Source organism: Thalassophryne amazonica, chromosome 5 (genome assembly GCF_902500255.1).
Source record: "Thalassophryne amazonica chromosome 5, fThaAma1.1, whole genome shotgun sequence".
Lineage (NCBI taxonomy): Eukaryota > Metazoa > Chordata > Actinopteri > Batrachoidiformes > Batrachoididae > Thalassophryne > Thalassophryne amazonica.
Genome location: NC_047107.1, coordinates 8,684,011 through 8,700,449, shown reverse-complemented (window position 1 = coordinate 8,700,449; position 16,439 = coordinate 8,684,011). Strand labels below are relative to the sequence as shown.

General features: G+C 42.3%; 1 protein-coding gene across 2 annotated transcripts in view; it reads left to right on the top strand.

Annotated features, from left to right (window-relative positions):
- The window catches only part of LOC117510090 (rasGAP-activating-like protein 1), a 145,768-nt gene that overhangs the window by 30,840 nt on the left and 98,489 nt on the right, over positions 1 to 16,439 (top strand). For both annotated transcript variants that reach the window (XR_004560612.1, XM_034169705.1), the window contains exons 5-6: positions 7,353 to 7,482; positions 14,425 to 14,506. Coding sequence is in view for 1 of the 2 variants with exons in the window: in XM_034169705.1 (XP_034025596.1) it covers positions 7,353 to 7,482; positions 14,425 to 14,506 (212 nt within the window). In the remaining variant the exon portion in view is untranslated. The remainder of the gene's footprint in view (positions 1 to 7,352; positions 7,483 to 14,424; positions 14,507 to 16,439) is intronic.

Here is a 16,439-nt window from a genome sequence, read left to right as displayed (position 1 = left end):
CCTAGTTACAGCGCTTTCTGAAAGACTTCTAGTGTAATGAAACTTATTCCCCACTGCAGGGTAGTCCAACAGGGTAAATGTAAATGTTATTAAAAAATGATCAGACAGAAGGGAGTTTTCAGGGAATACTGTTAAGTCTTCTATTTCCATACCATAAGTCAGAACAAGATCTAAAATATGATTAAAGTGGTGGGTGGACTCATTTACTTTTTGAGCAAAGCCGATAGAGTCTAATAATAGATTAAATGCAGTGTTGAGGCTGTCATTCTCAGCATCTGTGTGGATGTTAAAATGGCCCACTATAATTATCTTATCTGAGCTAAGCACTAAGTCAGACAAAAGGTCTGAAAATTCACAGAGAAACTCACAGTAACGACCAGGTGGACGATAGATAACAAATAAAACTGGTTTTTGGGACTTCCAATTTGGATGGACAAGACTAAGAGACAAGCTTTCAAATGAATTAAAGCTCTGTCTAGGTTTTTGATTAATTAATAGGCTGGAATGGAAGATTGCTGCTAATCCTCCGCCTCGGCCCGTGCTACGAGCATTCTGACAGTTAGTGTGACTCGGGGGTGTTGACTCATTTAAACTAACATATTCATCCTGCTGTAACCAGGTTTCTGTAAGGCAGAATAAATCAATACGTTGATCAATTATTATATCATTTACCAACAGGGACTTAGAAGAGAGAGACCTAATGTTTAATAGACCACATTTAACTGTTTTAGTCTGTGGTGCAGTTGAAGGTGCTATATTATTTTTTCTTTTTGAATTTTTATGCTTAAATAGATTTTTGCTGGTTATTGGTGGTCTGGGAGCAGGCACCGTCTCTACGGGGATGGGGTAATGAGGGGATGGCAGGGGGAGAGAAGCTGCAGAGAGGTGTATAAGACCACAGCTCTGCCTCCTGGTCCCAACGCTAGACAGTCACAGTTTGGAGGATCCAAAAAAATTGGCCAGATTTCTAGAAATGAGAGCTGCTCCCTCTAAAGTGGGATGGATGCCGTCTCTCCTAACAAGACCAGGTTTTCCCCAGAAGCTTTGCCAATTATCAATGAAGCCCACCTCATTTTTTGGACACCACTCAGACAGCCAGCAATTCAAGGAGAACATGCGGCTAAACATGTCACTCCCGGTCTGATTGGGGAGGGGCCCAGAGAAAACAACAGAGTCCGACATTGTTTTTGCAAAGTTACACACCGATTTAATGTTAATTTTAGTGACCTCCGATTGGCGTAACCGAGTGTCATTACTGCCGACGTGAATTGCAATCTTACCAAATTTACGCTTAGCCTTAGCCAGCAATTTCAAATGTCCTTCGATGTCGCCTGCTCTGGCCCCCAGAAGACAATTGACAATGGTTGCTGGTGTCGCTAACTTCACATTTCTCAAAACAGAGTCGCCAATAACCAGAGTTTGATCCTCGGCGAGTGTATCGTCGAGTGGGGAAAAACGGTTAGAGATGTGAACGGGTTGACGGTGTACACGGGGCTTCTGTTTAGGGCTACGCTTCCTCCTCACAGTCACCCAGTCAGCCTGCTTTCCTGACTGCACGGGATCTGCCAGGGGGGAACTAACGGCGGCTAAGCTACCTTGGTCCGCACCGACTACAGGGGCCTGGCTAGCTGTAGAATTTTCCACGGTGCGGAGCCGAGCCTCCAATTCGCCCAGCCTGGCCTCCAAAGCTATGAATAAGCTGCACTTATTACAAGTACCGTTACTGCTAAAGGAGGCCGAGGAATAACTAAACATTTCACACCCAGAGCAGAAAAGTACGGGAGAGACAGGAGAAGCCGCCATGCTAAATCTGCTAAGAGCTAGTAGCTGCACTAAGCTAGCGGATTCCCAAAAACACACAAAGTGAATAATGTGCAAATAATCCAGAGGTGATTCAGCAGAAGGAGTGCCCCAATCAAGGCACCAAACAGGCCATGAAGCAGCACAGGCAACGCACGACAACAGCGAATGCACGACAACGGTGCTAAAATAAAAAAAAAATAAAAAAATAAAAACGAAAGCGTTAGCAAGCTAGTTAGCTTGCCAACGCTAATGAAAGTTAGCTGATAAAAGTGCTCCGTCGCGATGTTTCGACCGTTAGAGGTCTTCCTTAGGCGTTGGAGCACAGTAAAAAAGTAAAAAAAAGTAAAAAGGTAAAAAAGTAAAAAAGTCTTGAAAAAGACTGTTAGTTCAAGTCCAAAGCAGCAGGTAGCAGTCTCTGTGTAAACAGTCCCAACAGAGAGCCAAAATTCTGATGCAATCAGAATTTGCAAGGTCCCCTGACGGACACAAATTAGCCTTTTGGAGGCTGTCTACCCCCCATGGGATGATTGAAAACCTTAAGGAGTCTGGTGCACAACCCCTCGTATGTCTACAGGATTGGGAACTTGCCCTTCCATAGAGCAGTGATCCACGTCAACGCTTCCCCTCGAAGCAAGCAATCCCATCATGGGGAGGTGATAGTCTCATGGTTAAGAATCAGGCTTCAGACCAGAGGATCCTTGGTTCAAAACTCAACCATACTGGAAAATTGGTCCTTAATCCCCTAGGTGCTCCCAGTGTGTAGTGAGCACTTTGCATGGCGGCACCCTGGCATTGGTGTGTGTGTGTGTGTGTGTGTGTGTGTGTGTGTGTGTGTGTGTCTGTGAATGTGAGGCATCATTGCAAAGCCCTTTGAGCTTCTGATGCTAATGGAAAAGTGCTATATAAATGAAGCTCCTTTACCATGTCCTTCTTGCTGTGAGGCAACAGTGCTAACCACTAACACGTACATCAAAATTGTCCTCTGCATTTAACCATCCTAACTATAATTAGACCCAGTCCAGCCAATAGGAGCAGTGGACAAAGACTCTGCCTTGGTCAGAGACAGAGAAAGGAACAAACCCTAAATAAACATGTTGTTGATTGTGGGAGGAAACCCACACAGACACGGAGATAACATACAAACAAACTCCTCACAGAAAGGACCAGGTGGGAAGCGATCCCACGGCCTTCTTGCTGTGAGGCATATATATATATATATATATATATATATATATACGAGGTCTGTTAGAAAAGTACCCGACCTTATTATTTTTTTCAAAAACCATATGGATTTGAATCACGTGTGATTGCGTCAGCCAAGCTTGAACCCTCGTGCGCATGCGTGAGTTTTTTCATGCCTGTCGGTTGCGGGAGGGAGCCCGTCACCAGGAGCGGCTGGACCCGCAATGCAAACCCCCAGACAAGGCTTTGGTGTGGGAGAAATCATGGTTTTTATTCCAGGCTTGGTTTTGGTACACATTTAATCAGTCAGCGTGGCAGAGGTACAAGCAGGATCAGGCTGAGACGCAGTCACAAACGAGCAGGGTTCAGAGGCACGAGCAAACTCAGACATCCGGGATGAAGCAAAAGGCATGGTCGAGGTACAGAGCAAAGTTCAGAACACGGCAAGACAAAAACAGTACTGTGATGGGCGCTGGAAAGAGTACAAAGACTACAATCTGGCGAAGAAGTGAAGGACTGTGGAGTTTAAATACTTGTGGACTTAGGGAGAAGTGAGGGACAGGTGGTGTAAACGAGGTGCACGTGAGGAACAATCTAGAAGGGGTGTGGCTTCTGGCTAAAGAGTAAGACAGGGCAAAAGTGTGAGGAAGGGAGTGAGCAAAGTGGCGTGATGTAATAGACAAAGACACGGGAGCAGGTGCAAGAGTGTGAGTGAACAGAAACAAACAGCAAAAGCAGAACAGAGTAAAATGGAAATCAGGGTCAGAATGTAAAACAACAACAGGAACCAAAATCAGACATGAGCATAAATACAAGAGCAACTAGAACTGATCAGAAAATCAATACAAAAGCAGAATTAAACAGGAACAGACTAATCAACAGAAATCAAAACCCGATATAAAAGTATAACAGAAAACATATACAGATGAAAGCTAAATGAAAAACAATGAAAACACAAACTGGCTGAACAAAACTAGAACAGAACTTGACAATGGCTAAAGTATGGAAAGTAACAAAGTGACAGGAAAAACATAACAGAATAACTCATGATGAAAACCATTACTGATAAACAGAAATTGCAATACATAACAAATGGAACATAATCAGATAAAAAACACTGACGATAAATAATAACAAAACCCTGTGACTAAAGCATAATATAATAAATGTGATAAACAATGAAACTAAGACTAAAGTAACTAAGGGACCAAGAGTGAAAGCAAATAATAAACAATAAAGCAAAACAAAATATGTGGCAAAGAAGAGATACACAGAGAATAAATGAAACAAAAGCAAACATGGAAAAAAGGTCCAAAATCATAACAGCTGGCCCCAAGAGGGCCAGACCATGACAATTCGCCTGTGAGCAGACTTTGAGTGAAGTGTGGTCCACCCCTCTCGTCTATTTTTTATTGCGAATAAATGTCTGAACGATTTGGATCTTTGCTGCATCAATTTTTTTCCAGAAACTGTAAGAGACCTCCAGGTGGACACCATTCGAAAAATTAATATAGCTTTCAGGGCCGATTTTATGGGGATTAAACAGATTAAGGAGTGCTACTGCCGCTTTAAGGACGGCCCACAACTGCTGAGAGCGCAGCGCCGATGGACAGGCCGATGGACAGGCCGATGGACAGGCTGACACCCCGCACAAACAACCAGATCATTTCCAACGTGAAAGGTTTGTTGATCCGGGACCTCGTCTGACTTTCACAAAAAGGCAGAAGATGTGGATATCAGCACTTTTTCCGGCACATTCCACTGTTACAGGAGTTTTTTTTTCATGGAAAAAGAAGGCAAGGGACGCGCCACGGAGCCGTTCATTACGCGGGACAAAACCACCTCGGTGTTGGTCTCACAGGACGGCTTAAAGGTGGATTTCAGATGGATTCCGGTTGCTTTCCAGTTGTGTGAATATCCGATTGTGATTGTGCATGAGCTGGACATGCCCCAACATGTCCTGTGAGGCTTCATCACGGCGTTTCTTTTCGCCATGCAGCTCCGCCGCGATGCGTGGAATTCCTCCGCCTTTGTTCCTCTTTCCATGACAAAAACTCCTGTAACAGTGAAATGTGCCGTTCATTTCTAAACTGGACGCTGTCTTGATCCGGTATGTCCTCTGACTAGCACAGGAATTGTGAAAAGACATGGACATCAGCACTTTTTCGGCACATTCCACCGTTACAGGAGTTTTTTTTTCATGGAAAAAGAAGCCGAGGGACGCGCCACCGTGCCGCTCTTGACGCGGCACAAAACCACCTCGGTGTTGGTCTCTCAGGACGGCTTTCAGGTAAGCCACCTGAAAGCCGGATTCTGGTTGCTTTTCTGTCTTGTGAATATCCGAGAAATTGAGCTTGAGCTGGACAAGCCCCAACATGTCCTGTGAGGCTTCATCACGGCGTTTCTTTGCACCGAGCAGCTGCACCACGACGTGCCGAACTCCTCCGCACGTCTGTCTTAATGTGCCGAAAAAGTGCTGATATCCACATCTTCTGCCTTTTTGTGAAAGTCAGACGAGGTCCCGGATCAACAAAGCTTTCACGTTGGAAATGATCTGGTTGTTCCAGCGGGGTGTCAGCCTGTCCATCGGCGCTGGGACCGCGCTGCGCTCTCAGCAGTTGCGGGCCATCCTTAAAGCGGCAGTAGCACTCCTTAATCTGTTTAATCCCCATAAAATCGTCTCTGAAAGCCATATTAATTTTTCGAACGGTGTCCACCTGGAGGTCTCTTACAGTTTCTGGAAAAAAATTGATGCAGCAAAGATCCAAATCGTTCAGACATTTATTCGCAATAAAAAATAGACAAGAGGGGTGGACCACTGCTCACACAAAGCCTGCTCACAGGAAAATGAAGCAACCGACAGGCATGAAAAAATTCACGCATGCGCACGAGGGTTCAAGCTTGGCTGACACAATCACACGTGATTCAAATCCATATGGTTTTTGAAAAAAATAATAAGGTTGGATACTTTTCTAACAGTCCATATATATATATATATATATATATATATATATATATATATATATATATATATATATATATATATATATATATATATATATATATATGTGTGTGTGTGTGTGTGTATACACACACACACACACACACATATGAAGGTCAGCGATCGAGATCAAACCCTTCCACCATGCTCAATCCATATGGTTTCCAAACCATTTTGAATTAACAAGCATGACCTTCATTTTGAACTGTCTAAAGGAAAAGTGCAATTTAAATGCAATCCATTACCGTTTACATAAAGATTCACCTCAAAGGTGTCTGCTTTTGTAATGTCATCAGTCAGATGTTTGTGGGTGTGTATGTGTAACCACTTTTGACAGGCCTGTTGCCTAGTAACAGTAACCATAGCAATACAAGATCTCACTTTTATCATTTGCAATTGAAACCCAGATAAACCTGATATCCCACTGGTCACGTGTCTGATTCCAGAAGATTGTGAACATTTTAATCAAAAGCTGGATAAAGACCAAGCAAACATCCTTTGATATTTGATCATGTCCTCTCATTGATTTGATCTGAATTTAATTTATTTTAAATGTCTTTATCAGCTGATGTTTGTTGGACACTGATGATGACTAGAAAGTCAGCAGGCTGAAGCTTCACTTATGTGATTCACTGCTTCACGCTGAGTCCTTCACTCCCTCACTGGACTCTTCACACCCTCTCACCATGACATTACACACTTGAATCAGATATTTCTGAAATGATAAAAAGATGCAGAATTGAATGTGATGTGCCTGGAATGATCATTAGCAGATAGAAAACATGTTCACATCAGACTGTGGAAAAGATTCCACTTTACAGAATGAATCATTTTGTTTTGACGGGTTCGCCTGCTGCAGTGAGGACACCTCAGTCCATCAGGGGAGGACACTTGGACAGAAGGACACATGCTTTTCTTTTGACTCTCTTTTCTTTAACCTCTTTCCTCTTGGATTGTTGGTTTTGATCCAGTCCTTGATGGGTCAGGGATTTCTGGGTGCTACGCTCTTTTTTGACGGGGGGTGGGGGTGGGGGTGTTCCTGTAGGTTGGGCTCAGTGGTGTTGCTGCTCTCGAGTAGTTCTTTAGAGATGTCCTCTAGCGCTTCTTCTTCTGTCCGGTCAATAATCATTTTCCTTCATTGTGCTGACCGTAAAAAGACCCGTTTGGGAAGCTGGCTGCTGCCCATTTGGAGAACACGCCCGACCCATGGTACTGGCGGTGCTGGTGGACATGCACACTGTGGCTGTTGCAGAGACAGCCGTGATGGAAGTGTGCTTTCTATTTGTTGTTTTCCATGTATTATTCTTTATATACAGTATCACTTGTACTTTAAAATGATTGAATATATTATTTGCCTGTGTGCTAGGCTTAGATTGCTGGCTGAACCTGACACGAGTTGATCCAAATGAGGAGGTCCAGGGGGAAATCCACCTGAGTCTGGAACTGTTGAAACGCACAGAAAGGAGCAACCTGCGATGTCAGGTTTTTGAAGCCAGGTAACACTCACGTGACTGTTGCCACTGTTGTTAAATTACGAGTTCTCAAGGGGATAACCAAATGTTCCTTTTGGACAGATTTACTATATACATGTGTAAGTTGTTTTTTTTGTTTTTTTTATTTTGTGTTTTTTTTAACCTTTTTGGTAGGTGCTCTGAGTTGCATTCCAGTGCCACTAGTTGTATGTAAAGGTTTGGGCACCCTTGATGATTTCCATGATTTTCCTTTATAAATCATTGGTTGTTTGGATCAGTTAAATATATCATATAGCAGACAAACACACTGATATTTGAGAAGTGAAATGAAGTTTATAGGATTTACAGAAAGTGTGCAACAATTCTTTAAAGAATTAGGCAGGTGCATAATTTTGGGCACCCCAACAGAAAAAAAGTCTGTCAATATTTAGTAGATCCTTTTTTTTGCAGAAATAACTGCCTCTAAACACTTCCTATAGCTTCCAAAAGATAGTCTGGATTCTGGTTGACGGAATTTTGGACCATTCTTCTTTACAAAACATCTCAGGTTTGTTGGTTTCCGAGCATGGATAGCCCGCTTAAAATCACGCCACAGATTTTCAATAATATTCAGGTCTGGGGACTGAGATGGCCATTCCAGAATGTCGCACTTGTTCCTCTGCATGAATGCCTTAGTAGATTTTGAGCAGTGTTTAGGGTTGTTGTCTTGTTGAAAGATCCAACCCCGGCGCAACTTCAACTTTGTCACTGATTCATGAACATTGTTCTCAAGAATCTGTTGATACTGACTGGAATCCATGTGACCCTCAACTTTAACAAGAGTCCCAGTACCTGCACTGGCCACACAGCCCCACAGCATGATGGAACCACCTCCAAATTTTACTGTAGGTAGCAAATGTTTTTCTTGGAATGCTGTGTTCTTTTTCAGCCATGCATACCACCCCTTGTTATGTCCAAATAACTCAATTTTAGTTTCATCAGTCCACAGCACCTTATTCCAAAATGAAGCTGGCTCGTCCAAATGTGCTTTAGCATATCTCAAGCGACTCTGTTTGTGGTGTGTACGCAGAAAAGGCTTCTTCTGCATTACAGCATCATACAGCATCTCTTTGTGCAAAGTGCGCTGTATAGTTGAACGATGCACAGAGACACTATCTGCAGCAAGATCATGTTGTAGGTCTTTGGAGCAGGTCTGTGGGTTGACTATGAATGTTCTCACCATCCTTCGCTTCAGACCGGTGACAAAGTCTATTCCTATATGGGACCGGGGTCGCGTGGGAATTGACAGGGGTAGCAATTTCCCGGTAGGTTTCTGATTAGGTGATTTTTGAGCCGCGCAAACGTGACAAGCATTGACATATTCAATTATGTCGTGACCCATACTGGGCCACCAAAAGCGCTGGAGAACCATCCATTTGGTCTTTTTGATACCGGCGAGGGGGGCGAATTGGCTGTCTTGAGCCCAGCGAATGACCTCTCCTCTAACCAAATTGGCCAGACAACCCATATATATTTATTTATATTTTTTGTATTTCTTGTATTTAAAATGGCATAAACAAATTAAAATGTGTGAAATGTCAAGTGTTCCAATACTTTTGGACGGCACGGTATCCTAACCTTATGACGAGTGCAAAATGAGTGTGATATTATTACTGTTTTAAGAATGTTTAATTTTCACTGTTGCTGCACTGTGTCAAATCATAGTCACGTCATATATCATATTGATATGAAAATTTGCCCATATTGTACAGCCCTACTGTCAACTAGCTAAAAAGTTTGAATATTAATTTACATCCTCATTATTATTATTATTTGGTTAATGTGGAAGGCAGGAAATCCCGTGTTATCGTAAGTGACGTAATTTCCTTGTGAACAACATCTGATGGGGTGAATTATGTCCAAAACAGTCCTTCCAATAAATTTTTGTCCGATAATTTTTAGACCATTAATGTGGTAAACAAAGGTGAACAGATGTGTAGTTCTACCCTCTACAAACAGAGGAGAGCTGGTTCTAGAAGAAACCGCTCTATGCAGGCAAAGGACAACTGATCACCAAAAAAATAAAAAATTCTTTTAACCCCATACTGATACATGGCCAGTATGACCCAAGTCATACAGAGGCATACATTTTTAACTTATGGTTCAAATTTTAACCAAACTTATTTTGGTCAAGTTATTTAAATCAACGTCACTTCTGAAGTTTTATAAAGTGAAAATATCAGATATGCGTTTTAGTTTTAAAGTAATGTGCTAATTTTTAAGGTTTTGGTGTGGGCATGCTGTGCCCAGCAGTGCATTATGGGTAGGATAGGGTAATCTCAGTACAGTAATCTCAGTACGTTCACGACAGGAGAATGCATTTGATACACTCTGATCAGGACAACAGCATTAAACTCTAGTGCCTAAAATTCTCATGAATATATCCTCTGGGTCTTAAACGTCTCTGCAAACGTAGCAGACACAGATTATCTGGAATTTTGTTTTGGCAAGTTTTCAAGGTCTCTGCTGTCATCTACTGGCCAGTAGTGTTCATGGCAGTGCTCAGACTGAAGCTGGGCAGACACTGTACCAGAGAACCGCACAGTGTAAAAGTTCAGAGGGCCTGATGTCGGACTCGTGTTTCCAGAAGCAAAATGTAAGCAGAAGCTTTTTTTTCAAACTTAATTTATAAAAACTCTCGATGGGAAACAACAAAGTTTAAAAAAACAAAACAAACAAACAAACAAAAAAAACATTACAAGACAGGTCTGCGGTGTTTGCACAGGCACAAGAATATCAGATAGGTTTGACTTTCATCTGACCATACGATCGCCGATCAGGAGGTGGTCATGAGATGTTAAATGCAGCTCGTTACTCCATGTATACTAAATAATGCAGGACACGGGATTAACCTGAAACTCGGTGCGATCCAAAAAATTCTCACACGAATGAAAAATCAGCTGAAAAAGGGCCAAAACGCTCACTGGCACCAGCAGTTGGCAGTGTTATATTTATTTTGACACCGGTTATATCAACTTGGCTTTTTTTTTTGAAAATGCCTTTTTTTTTACAAATAAAAAATGGCATATTTTACAAAAGCACATTTATCTGTAAACACCAACACATTAACGTGTTGGTTTACATAGAATTAATCAACCAATCAGTGTAGTGGAGGCACATTTTACCCAGAATGCCATCTGTCTGTGTTTGTTACAAAACTTTAGAATTAGTGTGTTGTTCAACATTAAGATATATATCTTAACTTTGCACAAATGACAGAATTGACATTAATGGAGTTATTCTATCAGTATTCATTTTATTTATACACCAAACCATAAGTCAGCATTGCTTTATTTTCCAAGACCTCAGCCTGATGGCAGTACTGTGATTGGGTAGAGTTGAGTTTTCTGGCTCTTCGCAGTTGTGGCTGTGCTGGAAGCCATGTAGTAAACTGGAGCTTCCAGCAAGGGGCAGGATACTGAAAGTGTTGTGAAAGTGTAGGTACACGGACCCACAACAGGGGGCGCAAATGAACGGACAATGGAGGAAGTCAAATCACAAAGCTTTGCTGTTGTGAACACGCACAACAAACACAACAGATTACAATTATAGCAGTAAGCCGAATTCCAATGGTGTCGTGTGGGCAGGCTCGACGATAGGAGACGTCTGTCCGAGTCGAACCGGAACCACCCGATTTCCTCTGCCACCGAACCCCGGGAATACTGGAGCCGCCAAGTCCCGAACTCCCAGGTGGCCACTGCCTCCGCTCGTCGGATCCGGTACTGCTGGCAAGGAACAGAAACAGTCAGGTGTGGGTGCGGCCGCACCCAGCAACACACAGGGTGGAAACACCACCTCCACCTCTACTCAAAAACAGCACTGTAGGATTGGAATGTGAGTACTTATCCAACCACGTCCAATACGGTCTTCAGCTGACCTAAGCACAAGCAACAAAGTATTACTTCTCTGAATAACACAACTGGCTGAGTTCGTTACCTCCTTAGTAGAGCGATATCTCGGCAATGAGGTGGAGATGCCGTCCTGCTGATATACCTCCCTGGTGATTGATATCAGCTGTCTCAGGTGATGGGTGACAGCTGTCACCCTGGCTGCTCCTGTGAGGCGGCAGCGCCCTCCGATGTCTGGAGCCCGCACTCCAGGCAGGGCGCCCTCTGGTGGTGGTGGGCCAACAGTACCTCCTCTTCAGCGGCCCACACAACAGAAAGATAAAAGTGCTGATTCATTGTTTGGATCTGTTGTCGCTTTTGATGCTTCTAAAAGCGATCGCGGTGTTAAAATTCAAACTCAGCTTGTTAGTAGTTGCAACTATACTGGAATTTATTGGTTATCTGTAACTTCTGATACATTTTTGGATGGTTTATTGTTTTATCTTTATTGAAAATAACTTCTCAATTATCTGTTATCAAAGTTAATTTTTTGGTTATCTGTGCCCACCACTGCATCTGGGGTATATCCTTGACTCTGTTCCTGGTACCTGTTATCACATCAGAAATGTCTGTTTAATTGAAACAAAAAACACATGTAAGTATACAGCACGTAGTATGGTAAGGTTAGACGTTAGTTATGTGAAGTGTCTTGAGGTAACTTTGTTGTGATTTGGCACTATATAAATGAAAATTCTGATTCTGTTTTTTCTCTCTGTTTAAGGTGCAGCTCCATCTAGAGATGGGAACTGTATTCGTGTTGGTGATCCTCCTGTCCTGTGCGCCAATAGCATTTGTTGTATATTTGTCCGTGAATTGTTTTGTGAATTGTTATGTAATTTATGTTTGTAGCATGGCCCAAGCAGAAGGTCACCCCTTTGAGTCTGGTCTGCTTGAGGTTTCTTCCTCAGAGGGAGTTTTTCCTTACCACTGTTGCTCTGGGGGTCGGTAAGGTTACACCATACCTGTGTGAAGCACTTTGAGGCAACTCTGTTGTGATTTGGCGCTATATAAATGAAAATAAATTGAAATTGAAAATTGAAAATAAATTTAATTAAGTAGTGCAGCCTACTGAAACTTGGCATCAAAATATATTCATTTATGACCTTAACCTCCAGACTAGTTAACTTTTGGACTAGTGAACCTTTGGACTAGTGGGATGAGCTCTGAGTTCAGTTCATGGTGGCAACTCAAAGCAACAACACCCTAATGAGTTATAGAAATCACCCCTGTAGACCCCTTGTTATGAAGGGGGAACTATCTAGAAAGTACCAAAGTGATGTCATCACAGCCCCTCGACATCCGCCCAGCTAATTTTACATAAAGTGATGCCTAGGGTTAAAATGAATGCATTCAGAACTCTCTCTTATGAGCGACCTACTTTTTTAATGAGCCAAATCAAATACATCAAGGGGACAATCACAAATCAGGTCCTATGGAAACGTCATTTTTTTTCCAGGAGACTGAGGACGTTTGTGAGCTTGACGGCCTGTGCCGCTCTGAGGTTCATGCCAAAAGTGACAGAAGTAGAACTGTGTGAACGGTGTTTGCCTGCGGTGTGACTGACATACATAGTTCTTTATACATATTTATGATATGGTGATAAAACCGACCACTCTATTACAAACCTGCTGTCCTTTCAGTGTGTAATGTACAGGATGCTGTGTGAACAGCTGTAGTGTCTGGAACCACGCAGGAGTGAACTAAGTTAATATTCTATCACCAAACTAACGATTGATGCTGTAAATAAGTGTATGTGTATATATAAATTACTCACCTTCTTTGTTTAATTCATCACCAGTATTAATGAGGATGGAAAAAGTCCCCACACTGTGCTGGGTTTGGACGTCAAAGCACAAAATGGTGACCTGGAAAAGTGAGAGTAGATCCACTGTTATGGATATGTGATGTCACTCTTTGGTACTCTGTAGAGACCAAAACCTTTTTGTGGTACCAGGCTGTTCATTTCTCCTCTAATGTTGTCCATTTTTAACATGGACTTCTATGAGAATCTGCTCGCTGTTAGAGCCAGCCTCAAGCATTCTGCGATGTTTTCTTCTTCCGGGTGTACCTCATTTTGGATAGCTGGAGCTTGCAGTTCATGTGCAATCCAGAGTAAAAGGTTTGTCTGTTCAGTGACCTAAAGAAGCAGTGTACTCATGTTTTTTTGCCTGGTACAATGACATTAATTAGCTCCTTAGCTTCTGCTGCCTAACACAATATTTGCATATTAAATACAGTTGTTCTCAAAAGTTTACATACCCTGGCAGAATTTCGTGTTTTTTTTTTTTTTTGGGCCATTTTTCAGAGAATATGAATAACACAAAAACCTTTTTTTTTTTTCACTCATGGTTAGTGGTTGGGTGAAGCCATTTATTGTCAAACAACTGTTTCCTCTTTTTAAATCACAATGACAACAAACTAACCAAATGACCCTGATCAAATGTTTACATCCCTGTGTTCTTCAAACCGTCTGTTGACCCCTTTAACATCAATGACAGCTTGGACTCTTGTGGTCGTTGTGGACGAGGCTCTCTGATGGTGAAGCTGCCACTGAATAACTTCATAACCTAGAAGTGTGCACTCTAATTGTATGTAATCCTCCCAGTTGGAGCTGGATATTAAGGTGTCCTGTTTCGACTGAAGAGCGTGCACGTGTGGTAGTTGTGGAGTATCTGGATGTATGAAAGAGATGACAAAACAAAACTGGTGACCAGGTGTGACATTGCTGCAGGGCGTGTCTGTGCTGACATGTTGTCCCTGTGGCCCCGCGGGCTCTGACACCGCGGTCCGGAGACAGGCCGCCACCATCACACCACTCAGTGCCACCTCTGAAACCTCTCCATCCCTGACAGGCCACTGATGAGGTTGTCTGTCCTGGCCGGACGCTGTCTTTTTCAAATCTGCGCGAGTGTATGTGAACCGGGTTTGACAGAATGAGGTCAACTGAAAGGAAGCTGCTGCTCGTTATGTTTGTCTGTGCCTCGTTTTCTGACTGTGCATGTTAACAGTTCTTCTGTCTTTTGGTTTGATGATGCTGCAGAGACCTGGCTCCGAGAGACATCTCTGGGACCTCAGACCCCTTTGCCAGAGTTATTTTCAACAACCACAGTGCAGAGACATCGGTGAGCTCTACGTGTTCGTATGTCCAGCATGCTTTTGCCTTAATGATGCCTGACACTCATGATACGATGAATAATTTTATTTACAATAAAAGGTGCAAATGTTCCTGTACACAAGCTGATTTTTGTAAAGGAATAACGTGGGCTTTGAACGTGAGCTTCTCGGTCACACTGGGAGTGCACACGGATTGTTGACAAAGTGAATCTGCTGCAAATCATCTATCTGCAAACCATTCATGAAAATTTATGCAAACTGTGAATATCTGTGAACTGTTAATTTACTGCAAACCGCGAATAAAATATCCCACAAAACGGGAATGCAGGTCTCGCAAAATGTAAGCTGCATAACATGAATGAACATGAATATCGTTCATGATATATATTTTCTTTAAGTTTAAGTAGTTTACTGATTTCAGTTTACGGATCAGTTACTTCAGGAAATCTTGTTTGCAAACCCTATTTCTGCAAAAATATGTGTATGTGTGTGTGTATGTATATATATATATATATATATATATATATATATATATATATATACACTCAACAAAAATATAAATGCAACACTTTTGGTTTTGCTCCCATTTTGTATGAGATAAACTCAAAGATCTAAAACTTTTTCCACATACACAATATCACCATTTCCCTCAAATATTGTTCACAAACCAGTCTAAATCTGTGATAGTGAGCACTTCTCCTTTGCTGAGATAATCCATCCCACCTCACAGGTGTGCCATATCAAGATGCTGATTAGACACCATGATTAGTGCACAGGTGTGCCTTAGACTGCCCACAATAAAAGACCACTCTGAAAGGTGCAGTTTTATCACACAGCACAATGCCACAGATGTCGCAAGATTTGAGGGAGCGTGCAATTGGCATGCTGACAGCAGGAATGTCAACCAGAGCTGTTGCTCGTGTATTGAATGTTCATGTCTCTACCATAAGCCGTCTCCAAAGGCGTTTCAGAGAATTTGGCAGTGCATCCAACCAGCCTCACAACCGCAGACCACGTGTAACCACACCAGCCCAGGACCTCCACATCCAGCATGTTCACCTCCAAGATCGTCTGAGACCAGCCACTCGGACAGCTGCTGGAACAATCGGTTTGCATAACCAAAGAATTTCTGCACAAACTGTCAGAAACCGTCTCAGGGAAGCTCATCTGCATGCTCGTCTTCCTCATCGGGGTCTCGACCTGACTCCAGTTTGTCGTCGTAACTGACTTGAGTGGGAAAATGCTCACATTCGCTGGCATTTGGCACTTTGGAGAGATGTTCTCTTCACGGATGATGCGAAGGAGATGTGTTGCACTGCATGAGGCAAATGGTGGTCACACCAGATACTGACTGGTATCCCCCCCCAATAAAACAAAACTGCACCTTTCAGAGTGGCCTTTTATTGTGGGCAGTCTAAGGCACACCTGTGCACTAATCATGGTGTCTAATCAGCATCTTGATATGGCACACCTGTGAGGTGGGATGGATTATCTCAGCAAAGGAGAAGTGCTCACTATCACAGATTTAGACTGGTTTGTGAACAATATTTGAGGGAAATGGTGATATTGTGTATGTGGAAAAGGTTTTAGATCTTTGAGTTCATCTCATACAAAATGGGAGCAAAACCAAAAGTGTTGCGTTTATATTTTTGTTGAGTATATATATATATATATATATATATATACACATATATATATATATATATATATATATATATATATATATATATATATATATATATATATATACAATATATATATATATATATATATATATATATATATATATATATATATATATATATTATGGGGGGGGAGGGTCAGCCCTGAGCAGGTTCTTGCTCCTGGCATCATTCGGCCCCGCTGGGTGTGGCCCGCTCCGGGGACAGTGGCAGGTGGGACGTTTGACCGGGACAGTGCACCTGTCATACGGTGACACAG